The sequence below is a fragment of the Borostomias antarcticus genome, assembly GCF_949987555.1.
Source record: "Borostomias antarcticus genome assembly, chromosome: 5".
NCBI classification, from domain to species: Eukaryota; Metazoa; Chordata; class Actinopteri; order Stomiiformes; family Stomiidae; genus Borostomias; species Borostomias antarcticus.
In genome coordinates, this window is record NC_140238.1 from 25,159,019 (window position 1) to 25,177,746 (window position 18,728).

The window sequence follows — 18,728 nt, forward strand, 5'->3', positions numbered from 1 at the left end:
AACCCCAACCTTACCAACTAACCCCAACCCTACCAACTAACCCTAACCCCACCAACTAACCCCAACCCTACCAACTAACCCCAATCTTACCAACTAACCCTAACCCTACCAACTAACCCTAACCCTACCAACTAACCTTACCAACTAACCCCAACCTTACCAACTAACCCCAACCCTACCAACTAACCCTAACCCCACCAACTAACCCCAACCCTACCAACTAACCCTAACCCCACCAACTAACCCCAGCCCTACCAACTAACCCTAACAACTAACCCTAACCCTACCAACTAACCCCAACCCTAACAACTAACCTTACCAACTAACCCCAACCCTACCAACAAACCCTGACCCTAACCCTAAACCTACCAACTAACCCTAACCCTACCAACTGAACCTAACCCTACCAACTAAACCTAACCCCACCAACTACGCCCTTCTGTCTCTCTTTATCCTTTTCACATATATATATATATACACATACACACACACACACACACATGGACACACACACACAAACGGCCTGTGTTCACTCTGTAGAGCTCCAGGATGGTTTGGTTTGCTCTGCGATAATAAATTAAGCAGCAGATGAATGCCTGCAGACTGTCTGCAGCTGTAGAATGAGACCGTAAGCATTAATGCTCTACCAAAACATTAATAACGGTGGAGGGCTGCCTGGTGAGAAGCCTGAGCATTGTCTGGAGAGTTGCTTGGACAGGGCTACGCTGGCCTCTTAGCGCCATCTGCTGGTCAAAGCAGAATACTGCCATAAGAACTTGAACAGGAACAAAGAGAAGGAGAGAGGTGACAGGGAGAGGGAAGGAGAGAGGGAGACAGAGACAGGGAGAGTTTCAGCACAGTCTTCCTCACAGAAGTCACGTCCTGACCGTCTGGTTGCCCACAGCAACCAGACATGATGTCATAGACAGTTGAACTTGAACTTGAGAAGGGGTTGTTGGTGGGAGGGCAGAAGAAAGAGGTGGTCACTCACTCCTGCCAAGGACTCCAGAGAGAGCGTTAGAGAGAGATAAAAGGAGAGAGAGTGATAAAAGGAGAGAGAGAGAGAGAAAGAGAGAGAGAGAGAGAGGGAGAGAGTAACTGAGAAGGGAAGAGTTTCTAGGCCTACATGCTGCTGGAACAGTGCCCAGGGGGGGGGGGGTGGAGAGGGGGAAGAGGGGGGTGAGAGGGCCGGCAGCAAGCGGGTGTGTGTGTGTGTGGGGGGGGGGAGGTTGCGGGTTGAGGTGGGGGCTGTTAGAGTCAAATTAGACAAAGGGCGCTTCCCCGTGGAGGCCCAGAGTTTCCTAGACTTGACTTCCAGAATGCTGGCCTGTTGTTGGGGCTGGTGCCAGGGACCTGCTGGAGGGGAGGGGATGGGCAGCAGTGGCTACTCAAAACACTAGCTAGTCTCTCTCTCTCTCTCTCTCTCTCTCTCTCTGTTAAAATATACATGTAAATACAAATAGGTGAATTGAGTGAATAAGTGTGTGTAATATTTACCAATTTATTTGTTTAATTGTTAACTTGTAAGTTTGTATGTAGCCTACAGTGTGTATATGTACAGTGATCAGTGCAGTGTGCAGGGATACAGATTGACAGTCTTTACGGTGGTTGTGTTCCATTGGATGTCCCTTTCCTGTCACAACTTCTCATAAATCTTGCTATATATTGTCACTAGTCATGTTTTCAAACGCTTTTTTGGTGTTTGTAATCTGTGGGAAGTATGTATCTCTGATGTCCTGGTACAGTTGGCAGGTAGTTAAAAAGTTAAGTTAAGTTTCTATCTCTTTTTGTGTGCAGTGGGTGGGTGCTCAGTCTGTCTTCCCTAGGAAGCAGGTCTGCCTGTGGCGGTCTCTCTCGATGGCGAGGCTATGCTCTCTTAGTCTGTACTTAGTCAAGGACTTCCTTAGTTTTGGGTCCGTCACAGTGCTCAGGTATTCTGCCACTGTGTAATTCTGTGTTTAAGGCCAAATAGCATTCTAATTTGTTCTGGGTTTTGGAAGATTCTTTCCAATGTGCCAGATAGCTTTCTTTTTGTTTTCTTATAATTTGGTTTAGTCTGGTGGGGTTTCTGTTTGGTGGCTCTGCTTGTGTTAGTGGACCCACTAATACATGGAGGTGAATGAGCATAGTGAGCCGTCAGCTGCATTCACTCTGATGTATTTCCAAACGCGAAAACAACTGCAGTGAAAAACAATCGGAGTCTGGTAATGATGAGTTTGTAACCCCGATAGTGTATTCAGCCTGTTATTTTGACTATTTTGGTTCTTGAAGTGATGTTTTTACAGTGAACTTTTAACATTGAAGGCAACGGGCACTTCCGCATCCGCACCCCTCATTACGTCAGACTGACCAATATGGCAGCTGAGGTGAATAAGGCGAATTAACCATTTACTAATGTTATTTATGTTAACTAAGGTTAACTCACCTAACCCAAACCCTAACCTTAACTAAGGTATTAATTAACATTAGTAACCTAACCTAACCCTAAATAAGCATTAGTTAACAGTTAAATAATGTTTTTGTGACCCTTATTGTAAAGTGTGACCCTTTCCTTTAGGTGGTTGTAAAATTAAAATGCTCTCTTTTGAATTTTGATAATTAGCGGGTATCGTCCTAATTGTGCTCTGCATGCATTGTTTAGTGTTTTTCGTTGGATGCGGAGAATGGATTTGGTGTTTGTCCCATTTTGTAAAGTCTTGGTTGGCAAGTGGAGCCGAGGCTGTAAAGGGAAGTGGGTTCTCTAACAAAGTCTAATATTTTTAGCCAGATTAGACTGGGATGTCCAACTTGATGTTCCTTTAGATGGTTCTCTTACAGAGTCTAGTATTTTTGAGTCAGACTAAAGTTTGTCTATAGTTTTTTAATTGATTAAATATGGGGCCAATTGAAATTATGTATCAAGTAATCTGTAGCATTTCAGTTTATTAATTACTTGTATTTCTTTTTTGCATGGTTCAAAATATCTTGTTTTATTATTTTTGTCTATTGAGTATTTGGGGAATTGTATTTGCATCCTTTTGTGATGTGAATTTGATTTCCTCATTAGAGTCATTCCAAGTCTCAAGTAAGAGAGGGAATTGGCACCCAAGGTTTGGGCAGTTTCTGTATATTTTTGCTGAATTCCAGATGTGGCCTACGTTTTCAACTCAGTCTGAGTCCCAATGGTATAAGTAGTATTTTATTGAGGTTGTGACAGTAGTATCTGTAGTATTTTACTGAGGTTGTGACAGCAATATCAGTAGTATTTTACTGAGATTGTGACAGCAGTATCAGTAGTATTTTACTGAGCTTCTGACAGTAGTATCAGTAGTATTTTATTATGGTTGTGACAGTAGTATCAGTCGTATTTTATTGTGGTTGTGACAGTAGTATCAGTAGTATTTTATTATGGTTGTGAAAAGTAGTATCAGTCTTAATTTAATTGTGGTTGTGACTGTAGTATCAGTAGTATTTTATTGTAGTTGTGAAAGTAGTATGAGTAATACCGGTATTTTATTGTGGTTGTGACAGTAGTATCAGTAGTATTTTATTGTAGTTGTGACAGTAGTATCAGTAGTATTTTCCATAGGTTCCCTGCCAGAGCAACTGTTGACCAATGTTATGTAGTGCCTCTAGTGGCCAACTGAGAAACCTGCTGTTCCTTTTGTATTCAACTGATACTGAGTGGTTAATGTCCCTCTTCTCTCTCTCTCTCTCTCTCTCTCTCTCTCTCTCTCTCTCACTCTTTTCTTTCACAGTCTTGGTTCCTCTGACACGACCTGTCTGCAAACCAGCATTTAGAATTATTTCTTTACAATTGGGAACCTAAACGTGGAAAACAGAGGAGTAACCCACAGAAAACCGCCCTCCCCCAACCCCACCCCTTCAAGTCTCCCATAGCAACATGGAAGCCAACCACGGAACCAGAAAATCTGTCACCACGAGTTTAGCGGATCTCTGGTTCCAATGAACCCCAACAGAACGAACCCCGCCATTTATAGGAAAGGAAGGTAAACGCAGAGGACGGGGAGAGGACAAGCTGTCAGTCAGTCTGTCAGTCTGTCAGTCTGTCTGTCAGTCAGTCAGTCAGTCAGTCAGTCAGTCAGTCAGTCAGTCAGTCAGTCAATCAATCAGTCAGTTAGTCTGCCAATCAGTCAGTCAGCCTGTCAGTCAATCAGAGCCAGCAGTAACAGACAGACAGGGCAGTGCAGAGGAACCTGAGGAGGAACCTGGTCATCAGAGGAACCCACGGAGGAACCTGGTCATCTGTACATCAGGACGAGGGAGGAACATCAGCTCAAACTACCATCTCACAGGTCAACGGGTCCACGTGGAAATTGAAGGGACAAAACATCAAAGTAGTGTGTAGAAGACACATGGACACACACCCAGCCGTACTGTCAAACATCACCCCCTCTCCAAACACACACACACACACACACACACAGCCCTACTGTCAAACATCACCCCCTCTCCAAAAGAATTCCACACACATTTGGCCCAAGCAGACGTCTACTCTAGTATTCCATTTGAAAGTGATTGAACCATCCCAAACACACACACACACACACACACACACACCAACTTTAAACTGACCAACCTTGCCCTCTCTTTGATGCGACACAGCCCCTCTACCCCTTTATACTAACCAGACAGAGACCATGCCAAAAGAAACATATCTTGAATAAGGGTTGCACTACACGACTACACTACAAACATTAATCTTTTGATGTGCACTATTACCTATACGGGGCGTGGCCGCTGAGCAAGCTTGCCTATGATTGGTAGAAAGAAGAGAAACGCCCGCGATGTGAGGAAGTGTTCTCTTGTTCTCACTCAGTCTGACAGTCCACAGGTCATCTATCCCACGACCCACACTCTAACCAGCAGCCCCCCACACACACACACGCACACACACACACACACACACTGTGGCCTGGGCTCCATACTTGGATGTGTGTCTCCATGGCACAGTACAGAAGTAGGTGGTCTTATAGTCTCTCCTACATACCCTACACACCACATGCTATGGTGGTCTCTCCTAGATACATGCTATGCACATTTTGTCTAATGACATCTCTCCATAGATTCAGACAGACACACATACTTAAAGACACACTCTGGGTATGAACATCTGCTACAACAACACACACACACACACACACACACACCTGGTAATATAATATTGATTTCTGTTTCTTCTCTTATTTGACTTGTTCCTCTTGAATTTGTACTTTTTTTGTACTTTCATTTTATTTTTGTATTTGACAGCACCTTATTGGGAGTTGGAGTGCTGGGGTGGTACTGTAGGTGGGGCTGTAGGACAGGGTGGGTGCCCAGTGGGCGGGGCCAGTACAGCTGGTCATGGCAGGAACAGCGAGGTCAAGGTTGCTATGGAGACCCAGTGTTGTCTCCCTGAAGTTTACCCTCCTTGTTTACACTCCCAGAATGCACCTGTTCCAAGAACAGAGCCACGCTGCGGAGCAAAATCACATATCTCTACCCACAATGCTCAGCGAGGAAGGGGAGGGGCCTGGGGTCAGTCAGTGGATTTGATAATGAACTGTCAGGATGAGGGGGTGGCTGGGCCAATCAGCACTCAACCCCCCTGCCGCCCCAAGCCCCCCTCTCCTCCTCCTAAACCAATCAGCACTCAGCCCCCTACTGCCTCAACTCCCCCTCTCCTCCTCCTAAACCAATCAGCACTCAGCCCCCTGCTTTACCAACTCCAAATCTCCTCCTAAACCACCCCTACCCCTCTCCTAAACCCAGCCTTTCTAAGCCAATTTGATTCAATCAGCCGTTGTTGATCAAAGTGCACTAAAGTTACCTTATTTACCAGCCAACCTTAGAACAAGTCTGTCAGACAGTCTCACAAAATGAAACTACCCCCCCCCACACACACACACACACACACACATACACATAAACACACACACAGTCAGTAACAGTTACTGTTTATACCCCAGCCAGATTGACTCTAAAGGGAAGTCTTAATGATATAGGACAATCTGAGGAAGCCTTATACTTTTAAATCATTCATTTTAAACCCACCATTTAAACTCACCATATTCAGTGTGATCCATACATTATATTAAAGGAACATCAAATCAACTTCAACCACTGGCCAACCTCACAAAATAACTGGACTGCCTGGCCTGGCCGTACTGTACGTAAGCCGCCGCATGGTTAGGGTTGGACTGCAGGGAAACCTAAACTAAACTGTCGCTGCTGCCTGTAGCCACCATTTTGTCCGCTCCACAGAGAGAACTAGCGAGCATTGAGAGCCTCTACAGAGAGAACTAGCTAGCACTGAGGGCCGCACAGAGAACTAGCTAGCACTGAGGGCCACACAAAGAACTAGCTAGCACCGAGGGCCACACAGAGAGAACTAGCTAGAACTGAGGGACACAGAGAGAACTAGCTAGCACTGAAGGCCTCTACAGAGATAACTAGTTATCACTGAGGGCCACACAGAGAACTAGCTAGCACTGAGGGCTACAAAGAGAACTAGTTAGCACTGAGGGCCACACAGAGAGAACTAGCTAGCATGAGGGCCTCTACAGAGAGAACTAACTAGCACTGAGGGCCTCTACAGAGAACTAGCTAGCACTGAGGGCCACACAGAGAACTAGCTAGCACTGAGGGCCACACAGAGATAACTAGCTAGCACTGAGGGCCACACAGAGAACTAGCTAGCACTGAGGGCCACACAGAGAACTAGCTAGCACTGAGGGCCACACAGAGAACTAGCTAGCACTGAGGGCCACACAGAGAGGACTAGCTAGCACTGAGGACCACACAGAGAGAACTAGCTAACACTGAGGGCCTCTACAGAGAACTAGCTAGCACTGAGGGCCACACAGAGAACTAGCTAGCACTGAGGGCCACACAGAGAGAACTAGCTAATACTGAGGGCCTCTACAGAGAGAACTAGTTAGCACTGAGGGGCGGTTTTTACCACGATGGCTACAGTGATGAGAACTAGCTATAGCAACCACGTTGCTACGGTGGTTTATTTTCTATCTTTGGAAGTGCCTCTGTATTCCCATTATGCAATCTGTTAGAACATGAATTCAGGTTCTTTTTTCTCACACAATAAGCTATGGTGGATAGGAAAGGAAACCCTTCGACAGCTCACTAGATCATTGCAAACATCTTTATATATATAATACATATATGTATATTATATATTTATAGATATATACTTTTTTTTTATTTGCAAGATAAGCTCTGTGGCAGTCTAGTTATTTTTTGAAGCATGGCGCAGTCATATGATGAGAATCTGAAAACTGCCAGTACCCTGAACCCACACAAACCTGCATCAAAAAACACCTGGATACACTGACAACAATAATAGTGAGGTGGTAGTGACACAGACACAACAGTAATAGTGAGGTGGTAGTGACACAGAGACAACAGTAATAGAAGTGACATGGTAGTGGAGTCAAATTGAACGAATTAGGCTTTGGTTGTTCTTTCTTTGTTGTTTTGATGGGAAGTATTGTTATTGAACATTGAAAATGATGTGTATGTTGATAGAGCCATGTGCAATGCCTTGGGTAGGTGAATGGTGTTTGTCTGTTAGAGATTTGAGGGTGGACAGGAGAGGAGAGGGAAGACCCTCTGGTTTGAGAGTGGACAGGAGAGGAGAGGGAAACCCTCTGATTTGTTGTTTTCAAGTCCTTGTGCTCCGGGACTCTAAACTTGGAGAGAGAAAAAATCCCAGTCTTTGTAAGTTTGGGGAATTTGTTTTAAATTTCTTCATTTTTTTCCTTGTAGCTTTTTTTTGTAAGAAATGATTTTGTTTGTATTGATTTGTTTTCAAAATGTGGGAGGGCTGAAGGAACAATCTTGCAAAACAAAAAATATATATCACTAAATGAAACTGGTGCTTTTTACCAAACAAAGTACAGTTGAACTTTATTATACATAAATAATAATAAACAAAATTAAGTGTTATCATAAAGCAAAAGTGTTAGGAAAAACATGCATTATTCTATTTGTGTTTTTGTATTTACCAAGGGGGAGGGGTTCATCATAAGAAAAGGTTGGTGTGACAAAAGGCATTTTTCTTCGACCTTTACCCCCTAAACAGATGGAGGGAGCATCAGCAGAGTGAGCAGGAGAGCGTCTTCCTAACAGAGACACGGGGAAACACTTTTCTGTCCGCTTCTGATCAGCACAGAACTGACCATCTTAAGTAGGCCATTCTTCTGTGAATCCCATGCTCTATATTCCAATCGGTTCAACCCGTGGACATAATTCAACCAGAGTAATGAAAAGACTTGGAACTACAGACAAGATCTTCCCCTTTCTGGGAGATGCATCCGATTTGGAACCTGATATTTTAGGGAAGTGTCCACCAAACTCAACTGAATTTGTAGTGTTTGGTGAGATGGGAGGTGTAGTTGTGAAAGTGTAGTTGATAAGTAGTACTCCTGTCTCGGGCCAAACAGAGAGGAGAGGGAATCTGAGGTGTGACTGAGAACAAGATGAAAGGCTGAGAGGTGAACCCTTGCCCCCTCCGTACCCCCCACCACTGTAAATGACTAGATATCTGTCTGGTGACGTAGTGTTAGACTCAGAGCATCTTAAAGGTTGTCCTTAAAAAGTGCCTTTTGTTCACAGACTCCATCTTGTAACCCTGAGTGCCCGTCTCAAAAAAAGTCCCCTCCATCCTTTCTTCTCTATATCTCCTCTTCTTCTTCAAGCTTTTCACAGCAGTATATATATAGTACTAAAGGACATTGGTGTGATTTAGTTCTTCTTTTTATTGTTGAATAATTCAGAAAAAAATCCAAGAAAAGCTCACAAAAAAAATATTTCTGTCTTGCTTCTATTCCTCTGTATCTTGTCTTCTTCTGTCTTTCTTGGACACTGGAGTAGTCTGTAGAAACCTTAACCATAATCTTCTCCTTCTCCCCCCTCCCCCTCTCCTTTTCTCAATGCCGAGGGGTTGAAAAAAATAAATAAAATGCAAAAACTTTGTCTGAGCAGAATGCAGTTAGCTCACATGTTATCCTTGTCTGTACGCTCCATGTTGTATTACCATACCCATCTCTTCAGCTTCATTCAAACAGCTAATGTAAGTCAACAAGTTACACCGGCAGGCTCTGGGGTGGTGGTGAGGTTGTGGTCTGCCCTGGGGTCAGAGGTCATTCAGAGAGGAACGGTGGATGATGATTGATCAACCCTGTCTGGCGGGAAGGGGGGTTACAGGTCACATAGGAAGAGGGAGATCGCTGCTGGGGGTAGAATAGGCACTTGTGTTTGTAATTCTTCTTTTTACCTATTTATTTTTTTTATAATGAATGAATTTGGATTTGCTTTTTTTATCTGTTTGTGGTTGTTGTGTATCTTAGCCAGCGCATGCTGTAGAGACGTACCATAATGCACCTTGCTAGTGGTTGGTTATTGCGTATCCCATGATGCACCTTGCTAGTGGTTGGTTGTTGCTTATCCCATGATGCACCTTGCTAGTGGTTGGTTGTTGCGTATTTTATCCAGCGCAGGCTATAGAAACGTACCAGGATGCACCTTGCTAGTGGTTGTATGAGACCAGCTATAGACCAGTGGATAAAAGTTCCTGATAATATGACTAAGCACCTTATAGCGGTTTGGCATCAGACCAGAAGACTGACAGGCTCAGAGTACAATCAAAAAAGAACCCCGCCACATGAATACAACAGTGTTAGACCCACTTCTCATCCTTAATTAGCTACGTAAGACCAAAGTCATGTGGTTCCTAATTCTGTATGCCTCAGACAGGGTGAAGTAGACTTGGTGAAAGTGAATGCACCTTGAAATTACCATAAGCGAACTCAAGAGCAGGCTTGATACAGGGCCTAGTTCCACCTCCCTGCACAAATATGCAAGTTTTCTTTCATTTCTTTCTTCAGTGAGTGAAGTCTGCAGCAGAATTGATCATCCAGCCCTGACAAGTGACACACCACAGTTGAGAAGCCATAACAGTGACAGGCAGGATGCACGGAGCATAGCGTGGAGGGCGCTTTGTCTGGGCAGAATGTGTCAGTCTCCCTCCGTATCTCGCCCCACAGCACTTGAGAGAGAGGGACAGAGAGAGAGAGAGAGAGGTACAGAGAGAAAGAGAGATGGAGCCCAGGCTCCCACTGGAACTGGCCATCCGTGTTTTTTTATTTTTCCCTTCGGGGTTTGTTATTTGAAAGTGTGTAGGGCGCTAGGCAGCATTTAGTGTAGAGTGACCCCCCCAGCTGGCCTCTCCCCTCACTCTGACCCTCCTCCTGTCAGACACCCCCCCCCCCGCCCCCCAGTCACACTCCTCCCAGAGCCTATGGTGAAATGCATGTGTTAATTACAGTTTCTTTTCCATAATAAGAAAAACAGTTTGAAAAGAGCAACACCTTCAACTGATTGAATAAAAGGATGTTCTTTACTGTAAGCCTGCTGTTGTGTCTGGTTATTGTTTGTGTGTGTGTGTGTGTGGGGGGGGGGGTTATTTGTGGGTGAGCCAGTAGTTCATTCCACAGTTCTAAAGAAAATGTTCAGCTATGGTGCCATGTTTACCTGTCTAAAGTGTTGTAATAGTCTGTAATATGAGGGAAGAATGTATGTATTATAGTATTGATATTATATTGTCTAACTGGAGATCTATCAAGATATTGATATACGTAATCAGTTGTAATCTCTGTGCGATGTTGAAGACAGATGGGAGAGACAGTCAGTCCTGATACAGTGCTGCAGTTTATTCATGAAGCAGAGCATTGTCTAAGTTCATGTTGCTGCCGTACAACATCAGTGTCAGTGAAAGCCACATTCACACATACATGACACAGAACTGTATACACCAATGGACCCATAGGACTCTCATCATAGCACGGTGGTAGAGTAGAGCAACCCATACGTTTCAGCACGCCCCGGGGTGGATAGTATTTATACTGGGGGAGGGGAGGGGGGGGGGTAGTTTTACCAACAACTCAATACCTACTCTGGACTCACGAGGACTCAGTTTCACTCGGTTAGCAGTGTAACAGCACCTTGACTATAAGGAAGTACTGGTTTAACGTAACCATCACATCTCGCATCACCTCCAGGAGCATTGTGAGCTTAGTGGGGGTCTGGAGTCTCCAGGCCGGTGATGGTCTGCAGAATGAAGGCATGTACCAGATGTGTCCACCCTGATACCATTCTCAGTCAGGTCGAAGAAACCTGCGTTACACTGCAATGGGGTTGATGAAAACAAGATCCGGAGCCTCGGCTGGGTTTGTCCCACTCTGAAAACAGAACCTTCATTCCTCCACTCCTCCAGGTAATCTCTGATCTGCGATTGGATAAGAGGGACAGAAGAGGCGTGTGCTGCAAGTCTAGCCTCCCTAGGATTGGTCCCTTCCTGCTCCTCCCCCCAAAGAGGATTCTTGGGCCCTGTTTGAATTCTAGTAAAACACATCCTTCTAGGAGTAGTGAAGGCTGTGTAAAGCACATAAGACCACCCATCCAATCACGCTGGACTCACCTCAACGAGGGAAGTAAGAACATCCAATCAGGGCTCGCCTGTCGACATGTGTAACCCGTGTTCAGGTGTTATGGCATTAGAGCGATAAGGAAGTGTTCTCCTGCTTGCTTCGCTGGGGAGCTCAGGGGGCAGGGCATCCGAGCTAAGTCTGTGTGTGGAGGGGTATGATGTAACGGAGCAAACAAACTGACACTTTCTTCATCATTGTCACTTTAGTTCCCATCTGCCTCTGCCCAAGTCTCCCTGTTCCGTATACACCCCAGCAATACTCTCACTGGCCACTTCATGAGGTACACCTGTCTAGAACCAGGTAGGACCCCCTTTATGAGGTACACCCGTCTAGAACCAGGTAGGACCACCCTTTAACCTCAGAACAGCCTGAAATCTTCATAGATTCAACAATCTTCTTCCCACTACCGCTGTAAGCAGCTGTTACTTGAAAATTTGTGGCCATTCTCCTCTGACCTGATTAAGGTTTCACCCACAGACCTGCTGCTCAGGTTATTTTTTTTATCGCACTGTTCTCTGTAAAGTCTAGACTGTAGTGTGTGAAAATCCCAGGAGGGCAGCTGTTCCTCAGACGCTAACCACGACGTCTGGCACCGACAATCACACCACAGCTTGGATCACGCGTCTTTCTCATCTCATCTAATGTTTGGTCAAACAACAACTAAACCTCTTTACCATGACATGCCTCATAAAGAGTTGCAGCCACCTGATTGGATGTTTGGAGGAGCTGGCTATTTGCGTCAACGTGCAGGTGTACCTGATAAAGTGGTGACTGAGTGTATATCAACTTTCACAACCAAGCATTACTGAAGCTCATCTCTGCTCCATTCATCACTCATGTTCTCTAGTTTGCACACAGACAGACACCCAGGCAGACAGACAGACACCCAGGCAGACACAGACATAACATATTAGAAGTGCATCAAGGAGAATGTGCTTCCATAAACATCCAGTAAACAGCATTAACAAGCTTAGATATGCATCATATCAATTTACTTTTTCGGTTTAATCGAATGGCGTCCACCTGCATAGGCAGACAGACAGACACACACGTTCGGCTAACCCCTCAGCCTCTCTTCCCCCCCTCCCTCATGTTCCCCAAGCTCATCTAAAATCCCCCCCCCCAAATCTCCCCCTTAAACAAATCCCACACATTCCATTGGAATTCTAGTGGATTTCATCACTCCTCCCTCTGCCCCACCCCCTCACCATGCAGCCCAGGCTGGACCTCTCCTAACTCCCGGTCCCCGTCCACACCCCCATCCCCCCCACCCCACCCCCCACCCTCCATCTAGCCCCGCCTCCCCTCCCCTCCCCATTTCTGCTGGCGGTATAGTGTTGTGCCCAGGTTGGTTTGGTGGTGGTGGTGGGGGAGCGGGGGGGCAGTCCTTGTGCTGGGCGGGGGGAGTCGAGGGGAGGATGGGGGAGGGGACGGCGGGGGAGGAGGAGAGGAGGGCGGTCCCATGCCTCATTCGTCCTCGAAGCCCTGATTGAGGAGGAAGTTAGCGGCCAGGTTCTCGTTCTTCTCGCAGGCGAAGTAGGCCTGGATTACCAGGGCCTCAGGGAAACCCATCGCTTTTAACTGGAGGGACAGAGGGAGAGAGAGAGGGAGACAGATGGAGGGAGAGGGAGAGAGACAGAGGGAGGGAGAGAGAGAGAGGGATGGGAGAGGGATGGGGGGAGAGAGGGAGGGAGGGAGAGAGGGAGGGAGGGATGGGGGGAGAGATGGGGGGAGAGAGGGAGGGAGGGAGGAATGGGGAGAGAGGAAGGGAGGGAGGGATGGAGGGAGAAACAGAGGGATAGAGGGAGGGAGGGAGGGAGGGAGGGAGGGATGGGGGAGAGAGGGAGGGAGGAAGGGATGGAGGGAGAGACAGAGGGATAGAGGGAGGGAGGGAGAGACAGAGGGATGGAGGGAGGGAGGGAGGGAGAGACAGAGGGATGGAGGGAGGGAGAGAGAAGAGAGAAGCACACAGTCAAGATAACACGGCCTCTGGTAGAAATGAACCCAGGTCACGCGCTCCTGTGCCGCTCACCCTCTCGATCGCTTCCTTCTCCTGTGGCGTGACCTGGATGTAGTTGACGGGGGCCCCCTCATCCCCCACGGCCCCCAGCTCCCCCCCCACCTCGGGGCCCTCGGGCTCATTCAGCATCTGGATGAAGCGCTCCTGGTGCTGGCTGATTTGCTGGCGGGTCAGAGACAAAGACAGAGAGAAGACCGAGTGTAGGAAGATGGAGAGATGAAGAGGAGAAGACAAGACAATCAACAGCTAATAAGCAAAATGGGGAGATTCATCGAAAATTCGAAGGCGTTGTGAAATGTATATTCATGTCAGTAGTGTGTGTGTGTGTGTGTGTGTGTGTGTGTGTGCGTGCATGTAGGGATGTCCCGATAGCAAAGAATTTGCAGTGGATACCAATACAAGTGAAATTCTGCAATTCCCCCCCCCCACACCTTTTTTTTTTTTTTTTTACTCTTTGCTTTCTGTCTCCCCACTTCTGATTAGTGGCTATACCTAGTTTACTCTACATTCTTTAGGAGCCTGCTTATTATATGCTTATTGTGCCTTATTATGTGATAGTAGTAAAGGGAAAATGCATGTTTAGCCCTGTTTTAAGGTTACTTCTGATCATATACAATGGTTCAGATCAAAATGTTGACAAAACTAGCACTTTTGAGAAAGTCTGATAATTGCTCTACCACTGTTTTGGTCATACAATGGATGTGGGTGGGCACCGTGAAAAATCATTCAAAAAAACATGTTAAACTCTCAATTTCAAAGACAAGAAACTCTGTTTCTGTTGGGTATTTTTTTTGCTTCCCTCTGGAAAATGTAGGTGTATGTCCATCCCCCTTTTGCTCTCTGTAAAGGGCACTGTGTTGCCTCTGTGTACTGTATGAAATGCACTATACAAATAAAGTTTGATTTGATTTGACTAGTAGGAGTAATATTCGCCCGGTCCGGAAGAATTGCTTCCCCGGTACGTAGGGTACTACGGGACTGTCGAAAAAACTATCACATTTTCTGAATTTTGAGACTTGGTGTGTGTGTGTGTTACCTGTAGAAGGGGTGGGTTCTCCCTGCCCAGCTGTTGTAGTACAGCAGACAGCAGGGAGGGATTCTGCTGGACCACCTGTCTCATGTTGTGGAACTGAGGCTCAGTGCGCAGGAACTCCAGAGGGTTCTCTCCTGACACACACATACACACACACACACACACACACACACACACACACACACACACACACACACACACACACACACACACACACACACACACACACACACACACACACACAATACAGTGTAGGTAGATGACTACAGGAGGCCTCAACCTCGGCTGCGACCAGGGCATCTGAGGTGTGTGTCTATGACTCCTCACCCTCTGCTGTGGCTGGGGTGTCTGAGGTGGTCCTCCCTGAGGATGGAGACTGGAGCGGGGGATTCGTCTCCTGGACCGGACTGCTGGGAATACCCTGGACACACACACACACACACACTCTCACACTTCACAACCTGAAGCCCCATGATCTGTACAAAAGATAGAACTGTGTTTACCAGTTGTGTGTTTGTCTGTGTGTGTGTGTGCGTCTCCTCACATTGAGCAGGTACTCCACATCTGTGTGTATGTGTGTTTGACCTCACAGTGAGCAGGTACTCCACAGCTCTGTGTGTGAGTGTGTGTGTGTGCGCGTGTGCATGTGCATGTGTGTCCTCACAATGAGCAGGTACTCACAGCTCTGTGTTTGAGAGAGTGTGTGTGTGTGTGTGTCCTCACAGTGAGCAGGTACTCCACAGCTCTGTGTGGGTTGTTGAAGCTGGCTCTCAAGGCAGCCACCACCCTCTCCCTCTCGTAGCCCATGGACATGATCTCCGTCAGCATGGTCTCGTACTCCGCGCCCGTCACTGCACACGGTCAGCAACATACACACATGGAGAGAAACCATGAGCTGTAATGACTATTATCAGCAGAGAGGCAACCAGCTGACCTAGCCACCAGATATGACATCATCAGATCAGAAGATGTAGCTGGTTTAAGGACAGGCCCCTCCCCCATGGCATGCTCACCCAGGGCGGAGGAGGCGTCGACTCCCAGGCTCTCCAGAACCGGCTCCGAGCTGCAGACAGACCAGAGGACAGCAGGTCAGGGATTAACACTGGGACATACTGCTGGCCAGGGACTAACACTGAGACATACTGCTGGTCAGGGACTAACACTGAGACATACTGCTGGTCAGGGATTAACACTGGGACATACTGAAGGTCAGGGATTAACACTGGGACATACTGCTGGCCAGGGTTTAACACTGAGAAGTGCTGCTGGTCAGGGATTAACACTGGGACATACTGCTGGTCAGGGATTAACACTGGGACATACTGCAGGTCAGGGACTAACACTGGGAAATACTGCTGGCCAGGGTTTAACACTGAGAAGTGCTGCTGGTCAGGGATTAACACTGAGACCTACTGCTGGTCAGGGATTAACACTGGGACATACTGCAGGTCAGGGACTAACACTGGGACATACTGCAGGTCAGGGATTAACACTGGGACATACTGCAGGTCAGGGATTAACACTGGGACATACTGCTGGCCAGGGTTTAACACTGAGAAGTGCTGCTGGTCAGGGATTAACACTGGGATGTACTGCCGGCCATGGGTTTGTATAAGAGACAACGTACACAGGGAGGACCAGACAGGTGATATCAGTAACACAGGGAGGACCAGACAGGTGATATCAGTAACACAGGGAGAACCAGAGAGGTGATATCAGAAACACAGAGAGGACCAGACAGGTGATATCAGAAACACCGGGAGGACCAGACAGGTGATATCAGAAACACAGAGAGGACCAGACAGGTGATATCAGTAACACAGGGAGAACCAGACAGGTGATATCAGAAACACCGGGAGGACCAGACAGGTGATATCAGTAACACAGGGAGGACCAGACAGGTGATATCAGTAACACAGGGAGAACCAGACAGGTGATATCAGAAACACCGGGAGGACCAGACAGGTGATATCAGAAACACCGGGAGGACCAGACAGGTGATATCAGAAACACCGGGAGGACCAGACAGGTGATATCAGAAACACCGGGAGGACCAGACAGGTGATATCAGTAAGCGCCCCTACTGCGGCTCACTACCTGGCTGGTACTTGGGGATCTGTTACTGCTTGGGAGCTGCTGTCTTTGGCCTCCTCTGGGGGGATGGGAAGAGCTGCATGTGCTGGAGCCGGGGCCGGGGCTGGGGCTGGGGCCGGGGCTGCAGCTGGGGCCGGGGTTGGGGCCGGAGATGAGGATGAAGAGGACCCAGAATCCTGGATAGGAGCCTTAGGTGCCTCAGCAGGGGGAGGCGAGGCCGCGGGGGTGGACTTCGCCTGATGCACATAGAGATGCACATATACAGACAATAATATACTGGTATCATCTCAGCACAGGGTTTCATGGTATGAACCAGTCTAGCAGACGTTGAGACATGCATCTACAGTGTTCCACTGAAGTTCAATGAGAGGTTTAAGAGTGAGGTTGTACTGCTGGTAGACTAATATCAAATGCTGGATATCTGACAACAAGCCAAAGAATTTAGGGTGACCTGGCGAGAAGCCGCCTACAGCCCACATCCGCCCTCACTATTAGAGCATGCTCCATCATAGCAGCGGTGACCTTACCTTGGACACCATCACTACCACAAAGTTCTTCTCGTCTATTTTGTAGTCCTTGATGGGCGTGTCATCTTGCAGGATCTTGCCAGCGTAGATGAGCTTCTGTCCAGACACGGGGAAGCAGTCTTTGCCTCTCTCCGTCTCAATCTTCTCCTTCAAGGCCTTCACCTGGGGAGGAACAGGACGTACACTCTGTACCTATGTTGCCTGCCTTTGAACAGGAAGTACTCTAGACCTACAGGGTCTGCCTTTGAGGGAACTAGGAAGTATGATGTGTGGGGGGTGATCCTGTCCCCACAAGACACTCCTCTAGGGGGAACATGCCTGTGGCCTTCCTTTCACGTGATAACGTTACTGGCCTCCATCTACCGTAGTAGATTTGAGGCCTGATATTGCAGAGAAAGGGAACCTCAGCTGTCATATCGTGATTAGCTGACTAGTTTGCAAACTAACGTTAGCTAGCCTAGCCCACTTTAATCCATAATACTGGTAAGGCTAAATCACTAGCTAGCTATCCTGTTGTCCTAGCTAACTAACGAAATACACTTAAAATAACACTTAGCGTGATTTACTAGGTTTCATATTCACAAACTGGAACACATGACAGCGTCTTGATAGCGTTTTGGGTTAGCTAGCACTAGCTAGCTAACGTAACTGGCTAATGTTGGCCATGTCATGCTAACATGGAGAGCTAGACTGACGTTAGCCTAACGCGGCTCTTACTTACGAAACTGACCAGCAAGTTTTGACTACAATCATGTTTTGTCATCGTGCAGCAATGTGTCAGATGCAAAGCGTTCTAAGTCAATACGTCTAACTAAAGTAAAGCCAGCAGCTGGTATATTTGGCTAACTGAGCTAGCGTAGCTTGCTAGCGTAGCTTGCTAGCGAGCGTATCTAACATGAGCTAGCCTAGCGATCTGCTAGCAAAACAGCCACTCACCGTTAGATCAGGGTCTATATCGATTTGAATGGTCTGCTGTTGCAGTGTTTTTAACGTGATCTGCATCGTAGCGGTTGCTCTGCTTCCCCCGTTTTAAAGTTTTTTAGCAAACAAAAGATGTATGAACTTAAAGAAACCTCCTAAATTTTCATCAGAGCCAAAAAAACCGAGCGAGATGATAGGCATCCATGTAATGTGTGTATCCATGGGCGCTCAGCAAATCGCCATCTTTGATTACAGGGGAAGTTGGTGCAGCGAAAAGGGCTGTTTCCTTCCTGTGAGTCGGTGAATGCTGGTTGGAGGATAGAAGGTCTTTTACTGATATCACAGTATGTGGACGAGTCAATCATGCTGTCCTACCCAGATGGTAGGTAGCCTACCTTATACCTAAATACCAAACTAGTCCTTTAGGTAGCCTACCAAAAGTTTTTTTTTTTTTTTAAACAACTTTATTATGATTTAGACGAGTAATATACGTCTTGAGATATTGAATTAAAGTCAACAAAAGATAAAAGTTATAATTTCTAAGAACATAATTTTACTTCAGGTGGGTAAACGGTTATTTTTTCATAACTGACTCATAACTCTCAGTGTGATATCACTTACATAGGCTACATCAATACATCGGAAATGTA

At 46.7% G+C, this 18,728-nt stretch overlaps 2 protein-coding genes across 7 annotated transcripts in view; one reads left to right on the forward strand and one right to left on the reverse strand.

Moving 5' to 3' along the window:
- The window catches only part of nfixb (nuclear factor I/Xb), a 144,756-nt gene extending 134,364 nt beyond the window's left edge, over nt 1-10,392 (forward strand). For all 6 annotated transcript variants that reach the window (XM_084438683.1, XM_084438686.1, XM_084438685.1 and 3 more), the window contains one exon: nt 3,738-10,392. In XM_084438683.1, the coding sequence (XP_084294809.1) occupies nt 3,738-3,752 (15 nt within the window). In that variant the 3' untranslated portion in view covers nt 3,753-10,392. The remainder of the gene's footprint in view (nt 1-3,737) is intronic.
- Nucleotides 10,393-12,722: 2,330 nt separating this feature from the next.
- On the reverse strand, nt 12,723-18,337 carry rad23aa (RAD23 homolog A, nucleotide excision repair protein a). The gene is made up of 9 exons (XM_084438264.1): nt 18,094-18,337; nt 17,158-17,319; nt 16,634-16,866; nt 15,550-15,599; nt 15,260-15,387; nt 14,864-14,957; nt 14,540-14,670; nt 13,516-13,665; nt 12,723-13,064 (listed from the first exon to the last, which is right to left on the reverse strand). Exons 1-9 carry the CDS (start codon nt 18,157-18,159, stop codon nt 12,951-12,953), a joined length of 1,128 nt encoding a protein of 375 aa, XP_084294390.1. The 5' UTR covers nt 18,160-18,337; the 3' UTR covers nt 12,723-12,950.
- Nucleotides 18,338-18,728: the final 391 nt, after the last annotated feature.

Bases quoted from the DNA above. Each gene is read 5' to 3' on its own strand.
- rad23aa (XM_084438264.1), bottom strand. From the start codon at position 18,159: ATGCAGATCACGTTAAAAACACTGCAACAGCAGACCATTCAAATCGAT. The intron at 15,600-16,633 runs GTAGTGAGCCGC...GTCTGTCTGCAG, and splicing joins GATCCCCAAGTACCAGCCAG to CTCGGAGCCGGTTCTGGAGA. The intron at 14,958-15,259 runs GTGAGGACACAC...GTGTGTGTCCAG, and splicing joins CTGTGGAGTACCTGCTCACT to GGTATTCCCAGCAGTCCGGT.